The 27,187-nt window shown below is 35.6% G+C and overlaps 1 protein-coding gene across 4 annotated transcripts in view; it reads left to right on the forward strand.

The window, feature by feature from the left end:
- hd (humpty dumpty) overlaps nt 1-27,187 on the forward strand; it is a 73,478-nt gene that overhangs the window by 7,733 nt on the left and 38,558 nt on the right. For all 4 annotated transcript variants that reach the window (XM_085817604.1, XM_085817607.1, XM_085817605.1 and 1 more), the window contains 2 exons: nt 11,226-11,328; nt 14,846-14,950. In XM_085817604.1, the coding sequence (XP_085673730.1) occupies nt 11,226-11,328; nt 14,846-14,950 (208 nt within the window). The remainder of the gene's footprint in view (nt 1-11,225; nt 11,329-14,845; nt 14,951-27,187) is intronic.

Below are 27,187 nucleotides of genomic sequence, written 5' to 3' on the forward strand. Positions count from 1 at the left end.
TATGCACCCTCAGCTCGCCAAACATTTTTGGCCCATTTTAGTACCCATTTGATCCGTCTTTGATATATCGTTAGCAATGTCTTATAGCAAAGAATAAAGTAGAGATGCATTTATCTGGTTCACCAAAATTTGTTTTAAGTTATGGCAAGCATATCGCATTAATTCATTTTGCATTTCCTTCTAGCATTTCAAAAAGTTTATAACATTGTCATGTTTACTTGATAATTTAACCTGCATTAAAAAACTGCTATTATAACTAAATATCTTCACTATGGCCATAAAAAGATAATATATTTTTAAAAACATAAGTGTAATTAAATAATCATTCTATAACCATTTGCCAAAGATTTGCTTTGTATTGAATTTGTTCTTCGAGGTCTTTATCGGTAGTCATTTTTCCTTCCATGCATCATACACAGCACTTGCTTCCGCATGTGAATTGGAAAAATTGTGGGTTTTAATCATTATCGTTAAATTTTTCCTATCTCAAATACTTTAATACTCTATATAGAGTAGGGAAGCATCAAGCACGGTTTGCAGTATGCAGCATTCAATAATATACAGTAACACAATCAATGTGTAAGCACATGTCTGTACTAAAATGCCCATTTCCTTGTTTAGTATATTTTCAAAATGGGCCCCTAGATTTCCCTTCATGTGTCTGCTGATGTGCATGTATCTCTTTCATCTGTATGTTTACTGTCAGCCTTACTAGCAGGGGTAACTTCAGGCAATAACTTAGTTTTTGTTTCGGCTGTTCAACCTTACTGGCAGAGGTGATATCTGCTGATGGAAACTTTTTCTGGGTATGATGATTTAATAACAGAGTTGTCTAATTTTTTAGCTAATTTTCTGTCTGTTGTTTCCTGTCTTTTTGTTTTTGCCCCTGTACTCTTTTTTTAATCCACATTAATGAATAAAATATATAGTATTTTATCAATTCTTATGATTATTTTAAAATTTCTTCAAATTTTATTTTCTAATCAGCAGCTTATAAATCGGTTCTTAAGAGTTTATAGAGCTAAGTATAGCACACAGACTACTATAAGATGCACGCACTTAATTGTTCTGGTTGTCCGTTTCATCATATTCTGTTTAGCCAAAACTTTTTTATATTATTTGAAAAGAAGATAGAGAACTCATTTATAATTAATAGCATAATTAATTCACAAAATTTTTAATTAAATTTGTTTATACAGTACAAAGTCCGCAATCTGGACGTCCATTATCCGGAATGATCTATAATCCAGACCTCAAAGCCACAAACTTACGCATACGCGAAAACCCTGTAAAGCGTTTACCCATGCGTGCTTTCCACAGTGAAGAAAGTAACAGAGAACATTACTGAAAACAAAAAAATTTCAATTGACAAGTTAGTCGGTATTCTTGACACAGCAATTACAGGACTTGAGCAGGGGAACTTTGTAACTGAACAAGAAATTATATCTGTTTATAGAATTAAAGAGAAAGTATTAGCACAAAAAAAACGAAGCAACTTACATTGAAGGAAATGTTTAATAAAGTAAACAAATAAATGTAGCTATACCAATGTTTCACATGTTTCAGGGCTAAAAAAAATATATTGGCTTTTTTGTTCAAATTGGGTTTTTTTATACAGTTTTAAATGTAGGCTTTGGGCATTCAATTTAATAACAAATTAATGTATTGTTTTTATAATTTTAGACCATAAAACTTCTTCCATTTATTTCACTTTCCTATCATGAATTGCACTTTTTGTACACTTGACGATTTAGGAATTTTCATGCATCCAGCATATGGCATTTCTCAAGCTTTCTATATAGTCAAGTTTTTACAGTATTAACATACTAACAATAAAATATAACAGTTATAATAGAACATCATTGTGATCATGAAGAAATTGCTTTAAATATTTGATTTTAAACATTTTTTGTATTAATAATGTTATAGCAAGCATTTTACATCACCAGTCATTCTCGTTTAAACACATTTCTTCATAAGTACTTTTGTAATAAATGAGTGGCTATTTGTACATTATCTGATGTATTTGGCTGTACAAGGTTATGTCAACACACCAGTATGTGAGTATATCGTATTTGATATATATTGGGTACTTTTCCGTTTTGCCGGCGCAAGCGATAAAGTCGCCAATAATGGTACAACTGATGCCAAACTGAATATTCTCGCTGGTAACCTTTTACGCCTCATTTTCAAAACAAGTCGCAGCTTTTTCTTATCATATTTATTGTTTCTTTCAATACTGCCATATAATTACATAGAATTTTTATCTGATACTTCAGTTTTATGTCTAAGGCCATTTTCGGTAATTAAGTCAATTAGGATGCAATCGCAGCTCTTACCCGAAGCCGAAAATATAGAAAAGGAAAGTCTAGGGTTAAATTCATCAATTCTAATGAGAATGCATTAGTGAAAGTAAAGCACTGCAATTTTACATAATTTCTGAGTAAGCTATTCGTATGCATTGATATATTTCTTGCATTTAAACTTGTGTTCCAAATTAAGATTTAACTTTAAATTAATGTAGATAATTACTGAGAGCATTAGATTTTTGTAGAGTAGTTTACGTGAGATGAGATCACTTGGAGTCACATGATATGAACCGGCGAATTAGGATGTTGAACCATGAAAGCATAGTAAATTTTTAAATTAATGTCTTTTTACAAATTTATTGTCTTTATTTATTGGCTTTTTATAAAGTTTTAAGCGATATTAAAATGTTTATGCCTTCAAAAAAAGAATTCTTAGAACTAAAATTTTTTTAATATTTTTTATGTGTATATTGTATGTTGTCGCCAATAAATTCTGCTTGGCGAGATTTGCACCGGCGAAATGGAAAAGTACCATATATTGTTATGAAATGTACAGGCGCTGTAAGATGGCTTCCTCGCAAAGCAGGTTTAGGGTTACCATAAAATGGCAAGGGAAGGCAGGGTTGCCACATTTGGTGAGAAATCGCCCATTTGGCGACAAATTGCCTGTGTGCCATGGACGGATGGAGAACCTTCTGGACGAACGAATTCTTACCGGTTTAGCCCAGAATGTTCTCGAACACAAACCAAAAGCTATATAAACCCTGCTGGTCTGCAGTACGAGTGTCTCTCATCTAGTTAATCAGATGTAGCTCCATAAATCCGTGCAGAGACGATCGAGTTGACAGCCAGCCAACGAGTGCCGAGTGCATCGAAGAGTCTCTTAGTGTATCGCGGGTAGTGCATCGTCAAGAGAGTGTGTTAAGCTCCGGGAACAACTGAACCGAAGAGTCGGGAGCTGTACTCTGTGTGTCATCAAGTGCATCGCGAGTTGTAGCGTGGAGAGTCTAAGAGTATGTGGAGTTCCAAGGACGACCGAGCAGAATGTCGGGAGCTATACTCTGGTGCTTTGCAGTGAAGATGTCTTCACCGTTATTGGCTGACAGTGTGAAGGCTGTGTCGCTGATTGTTCCAGCATAGATGGTAGATCTTCAATGACTGTAAAAGTGTTTTGGAGCTGTTCTGATTGATATTGGCTAAATAAAGTGTGTCTCGATATTCCATCAAATGCTGCTGTCATTATTCACTCCAAATCCTCGCGAATCCCATAATGAACGTAATAAAGAAGAAAAAACAATATATACACACACACACCATATTTACTCTTATATTTTCTCTCCTCTTCCTACTAATTTTACCACTAGAAAATTGGTAGGGAGGAAATACGCAGTGTGTGCTATTTCTGAAGATATAACTTACATGATAAGCATAACACTTTAATGTTGTTATATTATGTATTTCAAAGGCCTTATCAGTTTTAATAATATTCCTTTTATTTACACAAAATATTTTTCTCTAGTTGTGCATACATTTGACATTTGTTCCATAAATCAGATGTTTCTAAATCATATGCTTAAAAACTGGGGGCGGTATGCGAGTAAATTTGGTATGTCTGATGTTATAATGCTGTAAATTATAGGATAAAATAAAGCCTCGATGTGGAGAATGTGAATGCAAATCATGAAGCATTCAAACAATTGTAGAATGATCCTTAGTCTAGGAAAGGAAAAAGTTTATAAAATATTTCATAAAAGGAAAAGTTGAATGAGAAGTAATGATATCTGGAATGACTTAACCTCCAACCACCAAAGATTTTTATTCGAAACCCCAATTATTCTTTATTATAATTCCAAAATGCTTTTGTAGCTTTATTCTTTTTTTCTTTGGATCTACTGCTTTAATTGGATACATTCTAATTCCATTCCAAGATATACCCAAGAAATACCTGTATACATTTCAAGATGCCTATGTATGTACTTAAAGATGTTAAATATTGTTACGAATTTGGTATTTAAAAAGCTAATATTAGTTCAATTATAAATTAATTGGTTTTATTTCTCGCGCAGTGCAGCGCGTGACGAATATTAAAAGAAAGCTAAGCCGGAAAATTGAAAATACAAGAGCGCGTGCATTAAATAAATAAATATCTCTTTTTGATTTCGAGAAAGTACTGGAAAATTTTAGCGCGTGATTTTAAAATCTTATAAAAGGAGGAAAACATCTCAGTTTGCAGCAGTTGCTTAGTTTGTTGTTGTTTAAAAAAAAACTACTGTTGTTGATTGTAGCGAATTCGTGGATTAGCGTTCTTTAGCTGTTTTGAATTACGTTCTATTGGACATTTGAGTAGTTAAAAGAAAACTACTGTGAGATATTGTAATACTGCGTGATAATTTGAGAAAATTTAAGCATTTTTGTTGTGATAATAATAAATTTTTGTTCATTTTTTTTCATCGGACTTGTGCATTCATTTCATAGCGAACCCGTACGCACGCAACAATTTTTGGTGTCAGAAGTGGGATTTGAATGCCAATAACAAGAGCGATGGAAGAACAATGCAGGCAAATGATGACTGCATTTGCTGCTTTCCAAGAAAAGATGGAAGGACCGTCAAATCCATTAAGGAAGAAATGAAATTGGGCCAGGAATCCGTTAAGGAAGAAATGAAATTGGGCCAGGAATCCGTTAAGGACGAAATGAAAGCCGTTCAAGCTGGTCAAGAAAAGATTGAAGCATGTCAAGAAGAAATAAAAAGAGAAATTACCTGCATAATAGAAAATAAATTTGAAGCTATGGAAGGCAGAATTGACACACTTGAAAATAAAGTTGGACAAATTGAAGAAAAAGTTTCTTTCGTAAAAGATCAAATTGAAGAAAGAGTTTCTTCAGTGAAAGAAGAAATAGAAAAAAAAGTTTCTTCTGTAAAAGAACATATAGAAGGGAGAGTTTCGGCTGTGGAGGAACGAATTGAAGGAAGAGTTTGTGCCGTCCAACACCAAGTCAAACAACAAATTGATGAGAGAGTTTCTGCAGTTGCCAAAGAAATGGAAACGTTAAAGAAATTCGTAGCGACGGCAGGGAGCAAGAATGATGATTTTAAATTCTTACCGATGCCTGCTCGTCCATTTCTGAAGCTATCCACATATGATGGGAAGACATCCTGGCAAGTGTACAAGACCCAGTTTTCTATCGTTGCGGATGCGAATGGATGGGATTCCCAAGCTAAGGCCTGTCATCTCGCCGCTTCTTTAAGAGCCGACGCAGCGGATATCCTTCAGACTCTTCCCGAAAACAAAAGGTTAGATTTCGAAGCTCTGTCCGGCGCTTTGGAGCTGCGCTTTGGCGAGAAATGTTTAAAAGACTACAGCAGGCTTCAATTAAAATCCCGTCAACAGAAGCCCACTGAATCACTTCAGGAGCTCGCCACGGATGTTGAAAGGCTGTCACATCACGCCTTTTCGGAGTGCCCGACAGAAACAAGGGAAATCCTGTCCCTGCAATATTTCATCGATGGCATCCGGGATACTGAAATACAAAAAGCTCTACGAATGGCGGATGTAAAAGATTTAAAAAGCGCTCTAGTGTACGCCATGAAATTCGAGGCAGCCCAGCAAGCCACTCGTCGAGACCGCCACCCAGTCAGAGCTGCTCAAGTCCAGGAGCCAGGGGATCAAGTCACCGCTCGTCTAGACGATTTAACTAGACAACTGAACGCCTTGAGACGGAATATTGGTGAGAAGAAACCGACCGTTAAGTGCTGGAACTGCGGTGCTGAAGGACACATACGACGAAACTGCAGAATACCCCAGGGTACGGATGTTAAGACCGCTTCTAAAAAGCAGCAGGGAAACTAATTAGTGGCCATCTCGCGGGCCGGAGGTTGCCAGATAATGAAATGCCCCAGTTTAAAGCGCTTCAGATTTCTGCAGTGAGAGGCGGCAGTAATGGACTTTTCATAATAGGACATATTAACGGAGTCCCCTGCAATATGACGATAGACACAGGAGCCAACGTTACCATCATCCGAAAAGATTTGGCTCAACAACTGGAAAGCAAACTTATCTGGACGCCGCCCTGCGTTACCCTACAGACTGTGTCCGGTGAGAAGATCAACATCAATGGGAAAGTAAATGTTAACATCACGTTTGGAAGTGCCGCTTACCATCACACGGCATATGTAGCAGAGATCACTGATTCTTGCATACTCGGATTGGACTTTCTAAGGAAATACAATTTTTCCTTGGACTTTAAAAATAACGAATTGCATTCTGCGTCTGAGGACATAACGTTATTTGGAATTAATAATGAAGAAGTTAAATCTGTCCACAGAATCATAGCACAAGACAATATCACAATACCGGCAAGAACAGAAATTTTACTCCCTGGATCTATAGCCGAAAACAGAGATTTCCGCTACGGCATCATAGAATATCCCAATAACTGTAATAGCCCGAAAGGAGTACTAGTAGCCTCAACACTCGTCGACCTATCGAGAATGGTTATCCCGGTGAGATTTGCCAATGTAACTGAGAAGGCGAGACTTATTAAGAAAGGCGACGTGGTTGCAGCATGTACTCCAGTAACCAGCGTTGAAAGAAAGAGCAATATCCAAGAATCCGTGTCCTCATCAGAGGGCATTACATCGGAGTTATTGCAGAATGCGCAATTGAACGATGAAGAGAAGAATGCTGCCGATCGCGTCATCAAAGATCTTCAAGTTGTTTTCTCCTGCTTGTCTTCTGACGTGGGTCGAACTAGTTTGACACAACATAGAATAGATACCGGCGATCATCCCCCGATCAAGCAACATCCAAGACGTCTACCGTTTGCTAAACAGGAAGAGGTGCGAACACTGTTAAAAGATATGGAAGAAGGCGATGTCATCGAGCCTTCAGCGAGTCCATGGGCATCTCCCATCGTTCTCGTCAGAAAGAAAGACGGCTCAACAAGATTTTGCGTTGACTATCGCCGGTTGAATGAGGTTACGAAGAAAGACAGTTACCCTCTTCCTAGAATTGACGACATTCTAGACACTCTTTCTGGAAGCAAGTGGTTCTCAACACTTGATTTAAAGAGTGGGTATTGGCAGGTAGAAATACAGCCTGAAGACCGAGAAAAGACGGCATTTACTACGGGACAAGGGCTTTGGCAATTCAAGGTGATGCCGTTTGGACTGTGTAATGCGCCGGCAACATTCGAACGTCTTATGGAGACTGTTTTGAAAGGTCTTTCCTACGAAGCCTGCCTGATATACCTGGACGACATCATCATCGTTGGAAAGAGTTTTGAAGAACATTTAGAAAATCTTAGGAAGGTGCTTCAGAAACTGAAAGAAGCCAATCTGAAGCTGAGTCCCGCTAAATGCAAATTGTTCTGAAAGGAAGTGACTTACCTGGGACATGTCATCTCTGCAGAAGGTGTGCGCACGGATCCTGAAAAGGTATCAGCGGTTAAATCCTGGAAACGTCCTGAAAATGTCCATCAGCTGAGAAGCTTCCTAGGGCTTTGCACCTACTATAGGAGATTCGTGAAGGACTTTTCTTCCATCGCAAGACCCCTTCACAAGCTGACAGAGAGCAAGCAAAGATTCTTGTGGACAAAAGAATGCGAGGATGCATTTAACAACTTAAAGGAGGCTTTAACATCTGCTCCAATCCTGACGTATCCTCAGCTCGACCGACCATTTATTCTTGACACCGACGCGAGCAATGAAAGTGTCGGTGCTGTTTTGTCCCAAGAAATAGACGGCCAAGAACGTGTAGTGGCCTACTGGAGCAAGTGCCTGTCTAAACCGGAGAGGAATTATTGTGTCACCAGGAAAGAGTTGCTCGCCATAGTCAAAGCCGTAGAACAGTTCCATCACTATCTATATGGCAGAAAATTCCTGCTCCGCACCGATCATGCATCATTGACCTGGCTTTTAAATTTCAAGAATCCTGAGGGTCAAATAGCCAGGTGGATACAGAGACTCCAAGAATATGACATCACTATCCGTCATCGTAAGGGATCATCACACGGAATCGCCGACGCCCTGTCTAGAAGATCTTGCCAAGAAAGCTGCCGATATTGTTCCAGGGTGGAAGCGAAATACGAGCTGCTGACTCCGGTCGCAAGACAAATTACAACATCAACATCGGCTGATCGAGAACCGTGGAGTGATGATGAAGTCAGGAAAGACCAGCTGGAAGACCGCGACATTAAACCGATAATTGATTTAATGGAGTCATCAACCAGAAAACCTACCTGGCAGGACATTTCTATCTGTAGTCCTACAACCAAACAGTATTGGGCACTCTGGGATTCACTTCACATTCGAAACGGCGTCTTATACCGGAAATTTGAATCGGATGATGGGAAGACGTTCCGATGGCAGCTGATACTTCCAAGATCCCGCATTCCTGATGTCCTTAAAGAACTACATAACAGCCCTACGGGAGGTCACTTTGGAATAATGAAGACCTTACAGAGAGTTCGTGAGCGCTTTTACTGGAATAATGCAAAGGATGACGTGCAAAAGTGGTGCCGATCCTGCGATGCCTGTGCAGGTCGGAAAGGACCGAAGAGACGCATCCGAGGCAAGCTGCAACGTTACAACGTAGGGGCGCCTTTTGAACGTATCACCTTTGACATCTTAGGACCTCTGCCACGAACTGCTGATGGCAACAAATACATACTCGTTGTCATTGATTACTTCACCAAGTGGCCTGAAGCGTACCCTGTTCCTGATCAAGAGGCTGTCACAGTAGCTGAGGTAATGATACGGCACTGGATTTCCAGGTTCGGAGTGCCTCTTCAGTTACATTCCGATCAGGGAAGGAATTTTACCTCGGCAGTAATCGAAGATCTATGCAAACTACTCGGCATTGACAAAACTCAAACGACGCCATTGCATCCCCAGTCGGACGGCATGGTAGAGAGGTTCAATCGAACCATCCTTAATAACCTCTCATTAGTGGTTTCCAGAAACCAACAGGACTGGGACAAGAAATTACCACTCTTTTTACTGGCTTACCGCAGTGCTGTCCACGAGACTACCGGCTATTCTCCATCACAAATGCTCTTCGGTCGTGATCTTCGTCTGCCTTGTGATCTATTGTTTGGCCGCCCTCCGGATGCTCCTTCATCGTCTGAGGAATATATTCAAGATCTCCAGGCCCGGTTTGAAGTGATGCATAACTTTCACGAGAGCGAGTCAACTTGGCGACGGAGAAGATGAAGACCCGATACGACACAAGAGCTACTGAACATCAATTCCACGAAGGAGACAAGGTGTGGTTGTGGAATCCGACTCGACGGAAAGGACTTTGTTCGAAATTACAGTCACCTTGGGATGGCCCGTACACAGTCCTAAACAGGCTGAATGACGTCGTGGTTCGGATTCGTAAGTCATCGAACTCTAAACCTAAAGTCGTTCATTACGACAGGTTAGCACATTACTATGGCCATAGTACATAATGTAAATAATTGTAAATAGTATAAGACCATGGTCCTTTTTGTTTATAAATGTGTATTTGATTTGCATTTAGTATTTGATTTGTATTTAATATTTGTTTTGTATTTAGTATTTGATAGCATTTGATTTGTTCAAGTTAGTTATTGCATTTATTGTTTATATTGTTTGATATTGTAATGTAATGTTTATGCCACAGTTGTAAATTTAGCTTCCTGTCCAGGGATTGTACTGCCCGGGACGTGCAGTCCTTGGGAAGGGGGCAGTGTTACGAATTTGGTATTTAAAAAGCTAATATTAGTTCAATTATAAATTAATTGGTTTTATTTCTCGCGCAGTGCAGCGTGTGACGAATATTAAAAGAAAGCTAAGCCGGAAAATTGAAAATACAAGAGCGCGTGCATTAAATAAATAAATATCTCTTTTTGATTTCGAGAAAGTACTGGAAAATTCTAGCGCGTGATTTTAAAATCTTATAAAAGGAGGAAAACATCTCAGTTTGCAGCAGTTGCTTAGTTTGTTGTTGTTTAAAAAAAAAACTACTGTTGTTGATTGTAGCGAATTCGTGGATTAGCGTTCTTTAGCTGTTTTGAATTACGTTCTATTGGACATTTGAGTAGTTAAAAGAAAACTACTGTGAGATATTGTAATACTGCGTGATAATTTGAGAAAATTTAAGCATTTTTGTTGTGATAATAATAAATTTTTGTTCATTTTTTTCATCGGATTTGTGCATTCATTTCATAACGAACCCGTACGCACGCAACAATATTGTTTTTGTATATATACAGCTTGGTCAGTAGGAGGGATGAAGATGTAAAGGTGCAGTAGACCTCTTGAGAAATCATGTTCTGCCATATAAGAAAACATTCCACAACCCTAGTCATGAATTTTTGACACTTTCAAAAAACATTTTAAACTGAAAATGGAAAAAAAACCTTAGAATAATGTTAATAATGCTTCATGATGCGGGAGTTGGCTTTTTACAGTTTTGTTTATCTCTGTAACATAAATTTTAGTCCTTGGTAATGGCAGGTTATTCAATGCAGATAATTTTCACATGCTTTGCCATAGGCAATTAGATGTTTGTTTCATATGAACAAACCTAGTATTGATAAATATCTCCATAATGAAGATTTCAGCTTTATATGTCAGTTCAAATGCAGGAACTCTGTTTAATCATGTATATTAAACAAAATCTTTTAGTTAATTCTCACCAAGTAAATTTGTTTTTATTGGTCCTATTACAAACTGCACCATTTATAGGAAATGTTTTTAAATCAGGAAGTGTTTTACCTCTTTTAGTGTTAAAATTTTTGGCTTTCTGTTGCAAACACATTTTTCCTTCAACCAGTTAGATGTAAATTAATTTTTAGCTTTTCCTTCATGTTTGTATGTACACATGCATACATACACAAATTAGAAGTGTTTAAAACTTTCTGATTTGTAATTAATGTGTTTCATTGCAGACGTGAACAGAAGCGCAAAAGAGAACCAGATAATGCAGATGATGACTCGAATTCTTTTCTGACAAAAAAAGTGAATGGATCCCCTGATCGAAGTTTTAATCATGTAAATATCATTTTCTTTAAACTTTATCACTATTTTATTTAAAAGTAATGAATTTCTTGACTCACCTAAGATGAACTTGATAAAGAGGCATAGTCTGCATTTTTTTACTTGATAACTTCTTATTTTTTAAAGCAAATTTTAAGCAGCTGGATCTCTCTGTAAAGCTTCATATTTTAAATTTGTTATTATTCTTTCTCTTTGTGTGGAGGCATGTGAAATGTGTAAATAACTTAACGTGTTAAGTGTGATTTGTATCCAAATCCTCACACCATATTATTAAGAATTTTGTACATATATAAGTAATTTTAATGAAATTATATGTCTAGTATCTTTTGTGTAATATAACATGAAAATCTGAAGAAGTGAAGCTTTGCCGGAGAAATAAGAATATAGAGAGCAAGTCTTTTTAACATTGAGTAAATGGCTCAGTGCAGCATTTGCGTATAAGCTACACAAACTATAGCTTATGGCCCCTGCTTTCTTGGTGGCCCCCCAAAAAAACCTGTGGGTATCTGAAAATCATATTTGGTACTGACATATAATGTCTGGACTTATAAAGGGCCCATATCGCAAATAGCTTAGAGTCTTATCAAGTCTAAATCCGGCCCTGAAATTTCTTGGCGAGATATCGCCAAGCTGATGATGGTTTTTGGTGACTAATTTTTGTTGACAAATTTGTCAAGAAATACCCAAACTTGGTGGCATTTTTGTCTGATCCCTGTATAACTGTAATGGGTATTGTAACTGAATAACTGTAATTGTATCTGCCCCTCGTATGCTTGTCAGTAATTTCAAGAAGTGGAAGGTACTTGAAATCTCTCAGCAGCCAGGAGAAAAATATACCAAATCAGGGAAGCGCATTGGTTTCTCAGTAGTAGTTGTTTAGTTCAGCATGAGTTTGGAGTATTGAGATATCTCTGTATGAGGTTCACTCTTTAGATGCTCTTTGTATTACCTTGTATTTAATGTTCTTAGTAGTAGTTTGAAGTGTAATTACTTATTATATTCTGATACTATGAAGCAAGTATTTGTATGAGTATTTTGGTGGAAAATTCCAGAACTGTGAGTGTTCCTTTTTGGTAAAATAAAATTTTATCAAACTATCATTGGTTCTGAGTGCATTCAGTCTAATATGGACCCATCCCCACACAACAATATATTATTTTGTGCACTTGGACTTTATGTATCCAAATGAATAAAAACTAATTATGGTCTAAAAACAAATATAAATACAGTACAAAGTCATAATCCGGACTCGTCGGAACTTCAGCGATTCCGGATTAGGGGTTTTTCCGTGTTATAGATCATCAATTTAACCTTTTCGTGACAGCGCACCTTTGTTTAAGACGCTCATGCGGGACGGAAGGGAATCGAATGCAGTCACCGTACAGGGCGGAGGTTTTGCATCGCTAAGCCTAATTTTATTTAAAAAAATCAGAAAAAAAATTTTCGCTTCTAGCATCGTAATTTTTGGTATCATTTTAGATTATTACTTGAGCTCTTATATTTGTTAAAATTAGCATTTAATAAAGTTTTTTTCTTTATTTTACATGAAAATATACTTAAAATATTGCTTATCTTGTAAAATAATTTTCAGAAGCTCTATTCAAATTATCCCAAAGTTTTAATTGATAAAATCCATCAATAAATTTTTAAATTAATAAAACAACACAATAAAGACTACTTACAGTAAGAAGTAACAAAATTTTAAATGAAGACTGAGTGTGGTAAATCTCGAAGCACGGAAAAGTATCACTTCTAACTCTTAGAAAAAGTATCACTTTCTAACTCTTTAAAAAATGAATCATCACCCTCATGTGCGTTAATAAATGGTTCATTGACTATGCGAGGGTATTCTTCCTCTATAAAATGGCCCCTTCCCGCCATAATAGACTGGAGGTGAGGCTTTCCAAAATAAAAAGAGAAGAAACGGAAATACATCTGAAGGCAATGCAAAACGTAACAATACTCCACATACTAACCCTAAAAGATCGTGCATAGTAAAGGAAAAAAATAGAAAAAAAAAAGGAATTTGATATAAATCAGACGTGCAAATGTTTTCATTAGCATGCAGCAATTTAAAGAGCTCACCTCTGTTTACGCTTTCCCCCCCCTCGCAAGAGCTGATGAGTAAAATACCAAATTCAAGCAGAATATATCTAATTCAAGGTCAGGAACATAAAACTGTGTTCATTTCAAAAGTGATGGACATAAGATGTCATCTAGTAGCCTTCAGAAAAACGTTCCAACTTAAAGTGCGTATACGCATCACCCGTCCTCTAAATGCGACCTCTAGCGATGCGTGGATGGGACGCCCGGCTGTAAGAGACGTTCTTAGGGAATGCGTATATGGGACGCCCATCCTGAAAGGGTTAAATCTGGTAAGGTAGCATGTGGAAATTATGCAATTAAAAATATGAAACCATAATTTATGAAATAAAGAGCAATTATGATTTAAAGGGTATCAAAATTTGCAAAAAAAAAAAAAAAAAAAACTTAATATTTATTTGTTTACTTTATTAGACATTTCTTTCAATGTAAGTTGTTTAAGTTGCTTCGTTTTTTGTGCTAATACTTTCTCTTTAATTCTATAAACAGACATAATTTCTTGTTCAGTTACAAAGTTCCACTGTTCAAGTCCTGTAATTGCTGTGTCGAGAATACCGACTAACTTGTCAATCACAATTTTTTTGTTTTCGATAATAACATTCTCTGTTACTTTCTTCACTATCGGAAGCATGCATGGGTAAATGCTTTACTGGCTTAACGCGCATGTGTAAGTTTGTGGCTTTGGGATCCGGATTATAGATCATTCCGGATAATGGACGTCCAGATTACGGACTTTGTACTATATAACATTAAATTTTGCAAATAATGTGAATACCTAAGGACTTTTTTGTGGTACCCCTTTTCCTTGATACCCTAAGCTCATGCTTATTACTTAACAGCTAATACAGCCCTATGTATTCATTACAGTAAAATCTCTTTAAGCCAGCCACCCACTGTTCATTGTCCATTCTTCACACCTTAGAAATATTTGTTGGTTGTATGTCCTTGGCATTTTTGCATTACATAGACCGAGAACATACTTTTTGTTTTCTTCCTCTATTTTCATAAAATAGTTTTCCCTATATTCTTCTGATGAGAACAATCTTAACACCACTTCTTTTAATTTCTTTGTCATTTTAGTGAATTATGAAAATACATTTAGGTATGGAATGAACTAGCAAATCATTAAGTTGTACGTAAAGACAAAGTAACAAATCACGTCGTCGTTGGGAATATATGGAACATCAGTACACACATATGTGGAACATTGACAGTTAAGAGTTAAATTGATAATCCTGCGATTACTGCCATTTTATTTGTCTTAATTTCAGTTTGTGTCAGATACTTTGAAAAAGAAATTATATACTGGATTAAAATAAGGGAATGACTTGACAAATTTAAAACTGCTTAAAATTCAAGGTTAATATGCATATCATTAATTCAAACTGTTTAAATTCTCTTATTTTAGACCAGCACATTGCTGTCGCCTATTGTACCATCTATATTAGATGAAAATGCTGTTTTTGCTTTCTCTGATGATGTATCTACATCCAGTAAAGTAGAAAAAGGAAAGGTATGAATAATTATATTCTTAATTATTTAATTATCTGTCTTTTAAATTGAAATTTTGAAGCAGTTTATTATATATTCTAAATACTTGTATTGTGTTTAAAGAAATGATGTGATTTTTCAAAAAATGTTTTCTACAATTGGGGAGGGGGGAACTTGAGTTTTAATTATAGTACACAGTATAAAGTTAAATGTATAAATAACTTATCTCTGTCTCTTTACATCAGTAAATTACATAAAAAATATTAAAAAGTTATATTTGTTTATAGATGCAGATAAAGTAATAAGGTTAATAGCTATCTTGCAAACCTAGAATATTTAATATTATATTACACTAATTTTAAAATTAAAAATGTTAGATTTTACTGCTGGCTGTTGCATGAATAACAGCAGAATTTCCTAGCGTCCGTAAATTCCATAAAGTGTGAATCCAAATTCAATGAACGTAAAAAGTTATGTTTTCAAAATATTTTAAGAGTTTCAGATATTATGTAAAAGTTTAGTAAATCATAATCAGTACTGCAGCTTATCATTTCAACAGTTCTCTATTTTTTCAGTAGTTCTGTAAGTAAAGAATAGAGGATACTATTTTTTAAATGTAGGTTAGCTTAAGAAAGTTGAAATCTGAGCTTAAATTTTATTTATTGAGAACTGAAATATAATTTAATCCTATTACCTATTCAGAATTTGTCATTTTAATTTATAGGAACGTAAATGAATGTCTAGCTGGTACATTTGTAACATTAAAATTTTTTTTGCAAAATCCAGTGACTTTGCAAAAGATTAGATTCTAAAAGTGCATTTGAAGTATTTCAGATAAAACTCATAATCATAAGCATTTCAACATTATTCAGAAAAATACATAATCACCACATTTTGCTAGATTATGTAGCAGATACTACAAGACTATTGATTATCACTATATATCTGTCGCGAAAGGTTGATCTAATTCTAATGAAGCTAATTATTTCAAGAATCTACAAAAATAACCATTTTATTTACAAAGCAACCTGGATTGCATCGATGGTTCACTACTAACTACGTCGCAAACTGAAAAACTAACATTCTTTCTCAGAAGTGAAGCGCCCTCTAACAGCGATACATAAATCATTTGGGGGATTTTTCCACACTCCCCACCTGATAATTTTTGCAAAATATATGACTATTTCAGCATACAAATAATAAAAATGTAAGAAAGCAACTTACATATCAAGTACATTCAGCTGATGTAAATATAAACTGCAAAAGGAAATTCTATAAAATGAACAAATATAGTTAACTGCATCAATTCAAATGTTACTCAATACGTAAATATTAATTTGAATCACAAACAATAAATTATTAGTAATAACTAAACTAATTATCTAAATTTAATATTAGTGAACATGAAATATAAGAAATAAAATTAAAAGGTTGCAAAATTTAGTTCATTTTCAGTCTGATATTTCAAGGGGGTATATCAATTGCACAGGTCTCTTAAAGTCCCCTTTTTTAGTTTTTACCACACATGATCGTACAAGATCATCACATCCTTTAAAGAGTTGAATTACTTGACCTAAATCCCAGAGGAACTTAGATTTAGTTGTTCCTTTAAGTAAAACTATATCACCAATTTTAAAATTTTTCTTGGCTTCTGGTGTACCGAAGAAGTGAGCATTTCTTAACTCAAGAAGATACTGATTTTTCCATTTTTTTCCAGAACTGTTTTATAAGTGTTGTCTGATATTCTTTTCGTTTTATTAGACTCTTTCTTGTTGGAGATTTATTCAGGATCTCAACATAGTTGTATGGATATTCATCCTTATGTCCAATCAATAGAAAATTAGCCGGTGCAAGCGGTTCAGGTTCATGTAAATCGTTGTAAACGTAGGTCAAAGGACGTCTATTCACAATATTTTCGACTTCTGTCAACACAGTCATAAATTCTTCAAAATTCACTTGAGCTCTGCCTAGTATCTTTTTCAACGGTTCCTTTACGGTTTTCATAAGGCGTTCATAAAAAGCTCCCCACCATGGAGCAAGCTTGACGATAAATTTTCAAGTCAAGACTTCATTTGCTAGAAAATTTTGAAAGTCTGTACCTTTAATTATGCTGTAAAAATACTGTAAATCTTTGGCAGCATATTTGAAAGTTTTCGCGTTGTCTGAATGAAAGGTGCAACAGTTTCCTCTTCTCGAAATGAAACGTCTGAGAGCCAAAATGAATTTGTTTGCAGACATATTGGAAATGAGCTCTAGATGTAATGCTCATGTAACAGCTCTAAACAATATGATGTGTGATTTCTGAATGTCGTTTCCAGACTTGATGTAAACTGGACCTGTGAAATCCACGCCTGTAACATAGAAAGGTGGAGTTTTAACAATTCGGTCTTTAGGTAACTGAGCTGTCATTTGTTTCGCTGGTTTTACTGTGTATTTCCAACAAATTAAACAGTTCCCTAAGACTTTCTTTACCAACTGACGGCCTTTACTGTTGCACCTTTCATTCAGACAACGCGAAAACTTTCAAATATGCTGCCAAAGATTTACAGTATTTTTACAGCATAATTAAAGGTACAGACTTTCAAAATTTTCTAGCAAATGAAGGCTTGACTTGGAAATTTATCGTCGAGCTTGCTCCATGGTGGGAAGCTTTTTATGAACGCCTTATGAAAACTGTAAAGGAACCGTTGAAAAAGATACTAGGCAGAGCTCAACTGAATTTTGAAGAATTTATGACTGTGCTGACAGAAGTCAAAAATATTGTGAATAGACGTCCTTTGACCTACGTTTACAACGATTTACATGAACCTGAACCGCTTGCACCGGCTAATTTTCTATTGATCGGACATAAGGATGAATCCAAAATTTCTGTCGTAGTTTGGCTAGCTGCAACTCCCACATGCAGAACGTTACATGAATTAATTTGCAATTAATTCAGTTAAATTTCGAATCTTTAGGAAGAAGAACTGGATGCTTCTCATCAACTGTGTATTCGGTCTCTTCTAATCTTCCTTTAATTCGAAGAATTTTATTTTTATCAAGAAACGGTGCCAAGCTGAAAATATTAGAGCTTGGAGAAATTGACTTGTTAGATTGAAGAGCCTTAATTTCAGGTGTGAAGAAATCCATCTGGGCTTTACGAACACAAAAAAGTTCAGTGTCCTGAATTTCAGAAGCACTTAATGTTCCACTATTAGCAGGCAGTTTTCTTGTCTTAGCAATGAAACATCTAATCCATGCCATAATTCTGAGATATTTCAGCACATTACTGAATTTTGTTGTATCCAATAGTTGATTATCTCTTTTCACAACAATGTCGTAAACAGATATCTTACTACAGAGTTCTAATTGCTTATCGTTTCCCACGTCAAACTTCGGTTGCACTGGCCAGTTTATACGTTTGTTTTGTAACTATTCTGGCCCAAACCATCAAAGTGAACAATTTCTTAAATTAGCAACACTAGTTCCTCATGATATGAGGTCGGAGGGGTTATTTTTCCCATTATTGCTTTCAGTTAGTTTCTGAATTTCATAAACTCTGTTTTTGATGAAAGATTTAAATCTTTCGGGAGATCCCTGAATCCAAATATACGTTATTTGAGAATCAGTCCAGTGGAAGGGGATTACTTCGTATTTTAAACATTTTGCGATTTTATCACTCAATCTAGCGGATAAAAGCGCACCCAAAAGCTCCAATCTAGTAAGTGTAAGTGATTTCAGAGGTGCAACTCTACTCTTAGAAGCAACAAAAACTGTTTGAAAAGTTCCATTGTTCAAAACTATTCTTAGATATACCACGCATCCATAAGCTTTCAAACTAGCATCAGAAAAGCTATGGAGTTCTATTTGTTTCACATCTGCATGTAATATTCCTTCTAAATAGTAGTGGGGAATTTTGATGTGGTTCAGTTCTTCAATTTCTTCGTACCAGGCTTTCCATTTATAACTAAGATCAGGTGGCAGTTCATCGTCCCAATCAATTTTGGCAGACCAGGTTTCCTGAATCAGACACTATTCTTATAGTGAAAGGGCCATAAAATCCGACAGGATCAAAAATACGGCCTGCGGTTTGCAATGGAAAACGTTTTGAGTTGATTGACGAGGAAATGAAATTTGTCAAGTGCTGAGTGTCAAAATAAAAATTATCATTATTCGTATCCCGGTTAATTCCTAACACTTTGATCGGGACAACTTCAGGAGATTCTTGCATTGAAAATTCTTTGCGATGCCAAATATCTTTGAGTTCTTTGGAATTAGTATGCCGCTTATGTAGTGACATGCTAGCTTCATTAAAAATATCCACAATTTCGAAATTTGTTTTCAGGGCTTGTTCTAAATTTTGTTGACCACCAATAATGTTATCAACATACAGGCAGTTGTTCAAGAGTTCTACTGTTTCAGGATATATTTCTGAATACAGTCGATTCCGCTTAATTGGGACACATCGGGACTGGGCATTTTGTCCCAATTAAGCGAATTTCACAGTTCTTTAAATAAATTTATTTGGTTTTGGAAACTAAGACCAATAACCGGTAATAAATTAAACAATACATATTTTTTCAGTAATTTTAATAAATGTAAATTACAAATGGGAAAATTATGTATTAATATGAATCTAAAATTCTAAATTAAAATTACAAAAATGAGTGAAGTGTAGTTTGTTTTTTGTTTTTGAAGCATTTCTTTTCTACAAAATCAGTGCAGATGCAGGGCTCCCTTCATTTCCTTCCTGCATAAAATAATGCTGTAACATGGCAATACTTTTTTTTTTTTTTTTTTTTCTTCCTGCTTAGTCACAGGCACAGGTGACTCATCATCGTCATCTTCGTCTAATTTTCCATGTTTTGATTTAATACCTTCTACGATTGAATCCTCACAGTTTTCATTATCGTAACATGGTAAATTATTATCTATTGTTGAAAATTCTTCATAGTTAATACAAATAGGAACTTGCAACATATCCTCATTTTCTTCGTTGCTTAAATTTTCGGAAATTTCTAGGGGTTTAAAGCCACAATTAGTAAAACAGTTCTGTATTGTAGTGGCTTTTATAGCTCGCCAACTATCAGCGACAAACTGTATTGCTTGCAAAAGGGAAATTTGCAATTTGAAATTTTTGAACTTATCTCTCTGGCTGTTGTGGAAGTTGTTAATAAATTTTCATCAATGGATTCTAATATGTAATTAACCAATTTCCCACGATACAAAGTCTTAAAATTTTTTATTACCCCCATGTCCATTGGTTGCATTAAAGATGTGATATTAGGAGGAAGAAATTCCAGCTGTATATTTTGTAGATTGTCTAAATGAGCGTGTGCCGCACAATTGTCAACAATCAGCAAAAATTTTCTTTTTTTATGTTGTAAATTTTGATCCCAGATGGTAAGCCAATTTCGAAAAATTTCAGAAGTCATCCACGCATTTTTGTTTGCATGGTATTCCCGTGGTAAACCCTCCATGCTCAACCCCTTAAAGCATCGAGGTCTAGCACTTTTTCCTATAATCAGTAGCTTTCGTTTGTCAGTACCTGACATATTTGTACAGCATAACACAGTAATGCGGTCCATCACCTTTTTATAACTAGTCAGTGCAATGTGTTTATAGCATAAGGAACCATCTGGCGTAGCACGATAATAGAGGCCAGTTTCATCAGCATTGTAAATGTCATCAGCACAAAAATTCTCTCAAAAAGTAGGAATTTTTGTAGTTTTCCATTGTTTGGGACTTTCCTTCTCAGCACTGCCCTTTTCACCGTGTGCTTTTTTAAATTTAATGTTGTGTCTTGTTTTCCATCGCGATAACCACCCGTCAGTTGCTTTGAAATCATTGCGGCCCAGTTTTTTAGCTAACTCCTCTGGCTTCGCCTTCAATATCGGGCCGTTGATATTTACCCCTCTGCCACTAACAATAGAAAACCATTGATCTAGTGCTTCTTCGACGTCTGGATCCTTCCCCTTGCATTTCCTTTTGGATGTTCCTGCTTGTCCATCTTGTAAAACCAATTCCTCACACAGTTGACTTTCTTGTCATAAGACACGCGATATGGTAGATTTTGGTACTCCAGTTATCTCAGCGAGCTGGCGATAACTTGTATTAGGTGGCTGGCTTTTTATTTTATCTAGCAAAGCAATTTTGCTAGAAAGTATCAAATCATTTCTTGGCATTTTGGCAAGGGTTAAATTTTTTAACAATAAGTTTATGCACTGTTCACGCACGATGTGTATTGTGAGTGAATAAATATGCAACAATCGAAACAGTCGTCACGTACGAGGTGTAATGGTAATTGAATAAGAACGCCCTTGCGCTCGCCTGTGATGCAACGCATACACAATCAGCTGTAAGGCAACGCATGCGCAATAAGCTGTGAGACAACGCTCCGTAACAAACTCGTAATATGTACTGTGGTCTTAAATTTACTGTCCCAATTAAGCGGAATGTTCTCCCAATTAAACATATAAATTTTCTATTGGCTTCTTAGTTTGGTATCTGTCCTTTGAAATTAGTCCCAAATAAGCGGCTGTCTCAATTAAGCGGAATTGACTGTATTTTTTAAGGTGATGCTTAATAGTAGCAGCTAGAAGAAAGGGACTAGTAAATCTAAAGGTTTTCAAACTTTCATTGTTGTCATCAGGATCATCTTTCCAAAAGAATTGTGTAACGTCCCTGTTTTCTTCATTTAATTCTATCTGTAAGAATGCTTGTGTAATGTCCGCTGTAAAAGCTATTGAATTTTGTCTAAATTTTATCAATAAATTAAAAATATCAGGATATAGGTTCGTACCAGTATATAAACAGTCATTTAGAGAGAGTGTTTTTGGTTTATGGGCTGAAGCATGATAAACTATTCTTAGTTTGCTTGTTGCTCTATCATTTCTGATGACTGCTCTATGAGGTAAATAAAATAGAGTTTTATCATTTTGATTGTCTTCCTGAACTGGTTCAATAATGTTTTAACTCGTAATCCTTTGAAACCTCTGTGTATTGAACAAACAAAGAGTTATCAATTTTAAATTTGTTACTCAATTTCTTAAATCTTTGAAGTGCTATATCCTTATTATCTTCCATTAAATGTTTTCAATTCGGTTTCCAAGGTAATTTTACTTGGTATCTGCCGTTCTTATACTTGATATCAGATTCGAAAGATTTCATAATTTCTAAATCAACAGTTTTGTCGTTTTGAGTATCACTTTCCAAACCTAAGTTTTCTAGCTCCCAAAACTGTTGTAACTGATCTGATATCAAGTTTTCATTTACTATTATTTTCATAGTTAATACAGTCAAAAGTCTTTAATCCGGACTCGTCAGGACTTCGGAGATTCCGGATTATCGATCATCAGTTTAAATCTGGTAAGATGGCATGCAGAAATTATAAAATTAAAAATATGAAACCGTAATTTATAAAATAATGAGCAATTATGATCTAAAGCAGGGATGTCAAACTCATAGGTACACTTGGGCCAAACAAACAAGGTTTAACTTTAGGCGGGACGCAAAAAAAAAATCAATATTCATAGGAACGTAGATTTATTTCGAATAATACAATAATAAACATATATATATTTATTTATATAGAAAAGAACAAGAAAAATTTAATGTTTACGTTCTGATACTTGACATCTCTTCTCTGCTATTATCTTTCCTATTTCGGGAGAAATTTTGTTTGGAGTGATAACTTTCAATGCTGACCCAAGGTGAGCATCATTAATACGGTTTCTAATAGGAGACTTATTACCTTTCATGACTGAAAATAACTGCTCGCACCGATAAGTGCTACCAAACATGTAAATAATTTCATATGCGAATTTTCGAGTATTTTCAAACCTAGCGTTCAGGCATGCCCACTTCAATGAATTTTGCTTTCAAATTTGAGTTGCATTGAATCTCGATCACCTCCATTTGCATATGGCTGGCTACTGAGTCAATACTTATTGAGAAAATCGAAGAAAACAAAAAAATTTGTCTTCGAGGGAACTAAAATCATTAAACCTTGTTTCAAATTCAGTTGTTAAATTTGCAATTTTTGATACGAACAAGTATCATCTAAACTTGATTTGTTCATGCTGCACATCGGGAAATCTTCATTTTTAAGTTGTTTTTCCCAAAGAACTAGTTGACATTTAAATGCTTTAATTATGTCAAACATGTCCGTAATGATATGATCTTTTCCTTGTAACGATAAATTTAAATCGGTTAAGTGTTTGGTTATATCAACCAAGAAAGATAAATCTTGTATCCATATTGGATCGTAAAACAAACTTACGTCTTGATTTTTGGTTTTCAAAAACTGACATATTTCTTCTTTCAAATCCCAGAATTGTTTGAGAATCTTGGAGCAAGATAACCAACGTACCTCGGTATAGTAGGACAAACCCGAATATTCACTATCTAACTCACTTAAGAAAGCAGTGAATTGACGCTGATTTAAACCTCGAGATCTTATAAAATTTATAACTTTTTTTTTATATATGACAAAACATTCTCCATATTTATTACTTTCATGCATAGAACTTCTTGATGTATAATACAATGCATATGATGAATGTTTAAACCGTGAATTTCACTAAGTTTTTTTCTTAGTAACGCTACGAAGCCCTTGTTTTTCCCGGTCATTGATGGAGCGCCATCTGTAGCTACAGAATTTAATTTTGCCAAAGGTAGATTCTATTTCTGCAGAAGTCCAAAAACAGAAGTAAATATATCTTCTCCTGTGGTAGTACCAGGCATCGGTATTAGTTCCAGTAATTCCTCAAAAATGTTAAAATTCTTGTCATAAGAACGAAGAAACACTGCTAATTGAGCTTTGCCACTAATGTCCATGCTCTCGCCACAGGCAATGGAGAAACTTTCGAAAATAGATGATTTTGCTTTGATCTGATCACTTAAATTCGCGGCTAAATCAGTAACTCTTTCCGCAACTGTATTTCGAGACAATGAAATTGATTGAAAAGCTTCACATTTCCAGGACAAACAATTTCTCCAGCTTTCATTAGGCATTCCTTAATGAAATCACCGTCAGTAAAAGGCTTCGAATGTTTAGCTATCAACTCGGACAAGATGTAGCATGCATGTACCGCTGCTTCACTTTCTTGCAATACTTTACTAAACATGGACTGTTGCTTTTTCACTCCTAACTTGAGCTCTTTCAACTTTTCTTCTCTCATTAATCCTTCGTAATTGTTATATTTCGATCTGTCTTGTTGGTAATGAAGTTTAATATTATATAACTGTGGTACATTAATAGTATTATTACATATCAAGCAGATTATTTTATCTTTTATTTCACAGCAAAAATATTCTAATTCCCATTTTACTTGGAACATTCTATGTTCGTCAGCGATTTTTCGTTTAATTTTACTACCACTTGGTTTTGATATAGACATACTGAATACAAAGGGCTGGAATAAACACGGTTAGCGTTAAAAAGTTAACAAAAATTTATTCTTTCCACAAGAGATAAATCAAAATGCTGAAATATTTCTTCAAAAATATTCTAACAATATCACAAAATGTCAAACGTTTAGCAAATTCAATTCAAAACAGAGAAACTAATTCTATCTCACAGCGAAATCGCTACAAATCAATCACAGCATTAAGTAAACAAACAGTTCGCTAGAACTACAGCTACTACTGAGATGAGTTGTTTGTTCTCGGCTTTTATAAGCTTTATAATTAATTTCTCGAATATACTGGAAACATCTATAAATATCTGGATTTTTGTGGATGGCAACAGCAATTACGAGATATTTATTTATTAGGTATTAAATGCACGTGCTGTTCTATTTTTAACCTTCCAACGCAGCTGTCTTTTCAAAAATCGTCTGCGTTGCTAAGGCAACATGAAGCAAATCTAATTACAATTCTAAATTACAAAAACTAACTAAATAAATAACTATGAAATCTGTAACAATATGAATTAAGTAATAATTTATAATAAAGCAAAGTGCATGCACATGCATGCACCAATATATCGTACAAAACTATGATTAGAAAACTGAGACCATGAGTTCGGCTATCGGGACATGCGTACAAGTTCTGAGTGCACGTGTCCCCCAAAAGCCGAAGGTAGCTGAACGCAAGCTACTCACACGCATTTGTAATTTAAGTAGTGTGTGTGTGTCAGCTCGCTGTGAGTAATCTAACATCACTGAATAAATTATCATTGATTATTTAGCAGTAAACATTTAATTTTTTTCTTCGTCGATATGTTATTTTATTATTATATATTATTATTTGCCGATATACTGGCCGGGCCGCTAAAATATTTGTTGTGGGCCGCATGCGGCCCGAGGGCTGCGAGTTTGACATCCTTGATCTAAAGGGTATCAAAATTTACAGAAAAAAGAAGCTTAATATTTATTTGTTTATTTTATTAAACATTTCTTTCAACGCACGCATGCGTAAAGCATACATTACGCATAGCCGAAATTAGAAAATTGCAACCAGAAAACTTTTCAATTTTTGTATTTGTGATATTTATGATGATGAGGAATTTGATTTAAATCATATCGGACAGAGTACGTCGAGGTAAAATACTACATTTAGTAAGGAATTATAAGCCGAATAAAATAAAAACATCTGCCCTGAAGATGAAAATAGTGCTGACAGATCAACTTCCAGTTCATTGCGCGCCGCGATGTCCCCCCCCCCCCCCGCGCGCAGAGCAGCGTGAAATTGATAAACAGATTTCGGAACGGTTAGATAAACAAAGCATATGTCTTTATCCATTTTTTGTAGCAATTCCACTTTTTGTTTGATGGACATCGAAACATTCTTTCGTTTTGGTAGATCCTTTGGGAGCTCCAGCATCGGAAATTCTATTTGACATAATCGAAAGTTCAAGCTTACTTTTATAAAATTGCTCTTACAGTCTGCAAAAAATAACAAGCCGGATCCAATTCGAAGATTAAGGAACAACGCAATCATCAACATTAACTGAAATAGATAATTAGATAATTTTAGCTTATAACGTCCGTTATACATTAAACGCGCACGCGAAAACGTATTCTGCGCTTGCGCAGACGCATATGCGCAGTCGTAAAGGTCTTGCGCGCATTGATGCTAAAGCAAAGTTTAAAGTTTGAAGAAAAATTAAACATTTAGCAGTAGTAGCAATAAAAGCTCCCTGAGATATCATGTTGTGCAGACATTGAAGACAATAATAGGTTTTGAACTTTACCAATTTATTAACAATATAATAAAGAATAAAAACACAGAAAATAAATTTCAACAATATCAGAGTCTTAGGAAAAATATAATATAACCATCATTCATCAAATAATATTTTTACCTGGTCTCCAAAACACTGGCATTCAATACAAACAAAAATGTCCTAAACATTAATTATGCGGCCTAAAAATGAAGTTGGCTAGACATTCAAAACGTCCATGATCAATGGTTGAGAAAACACCTAAAAATTTAAATGAAGTTCTTGAAAGCACTTAAAACTGGCCTAACTCTGTTTGCACGAGGAATCGCCGCTCACGTATTTTAAATGCCGCCTTCATTGAAGAACATGGATGCCGCCCACGGCAGTCACTCACATGGTAGCTTCTGGAACAACCATCTTATGGATATGAACGAAGGAAGTCATTCCGAAACAATCATCCCGCGGACAGGCTCCAAGGAACTTTATTCAGGAACAGCCATCCCACAAACAGCAACCAAGGAACTTTATTCACCGGATTGCATGCATCCTTCTGAAGGGGCTGGAAACCACACACCCAAGTGCCAGGAAAGCAGGAACTAGAAGGAGAACTGGAAGGGCTGAGCCAGAGCAACGCAAGATACTTACAGCAGAAGTATGAATGACGTCATCTCACGGCAACCAATCAGCTATCGGCACGAAACGGCTTTTCAGATCACGTAACATCACGTTTCGTTTTTGCATCTCAATTAGGTTGAAACAGTCCGTTCTCAATGCAAACAGTGGCAGCAAGAAAGAGAAGTAGAAGTAACTACTATATTACATTAAAATAAGAACTAAACTAAATAAATATTTCAAGGAGGAGAGATGATGCAGTAAAAGGTTTACAATAAGTTATATTTTCCAACAAATGCCCCCCACATCATCATCTCCGACCTGAAATAAAAACTGAATGCCAGTATCTTTACAAAATTCAAAACAAGAATAAATAAATATCACAGTTTCATGGGAACATCTTATCCCATTACTCAAAAATTTACCATAACAAAAAGTCCAACATGTTACAAAACAATACAAAGACATATATCACACACTCAATACTTTTACCCAGGGCCC

This window comes from Stegodyphus dumicola, chromosome 5 (assembly GCF_044657685.1).
Source record: "Stegodyphus dumicola isolate Sdum_Otavi_A_Nest chromosome 5, ASM4465768v1".
Taxonomy (NCBI): Eukaryota; Metazoa; Arthropoda; class Arachnida; order Araneae; family Eresidae; genus Stegodyphus; species Stegodyphus dumicola.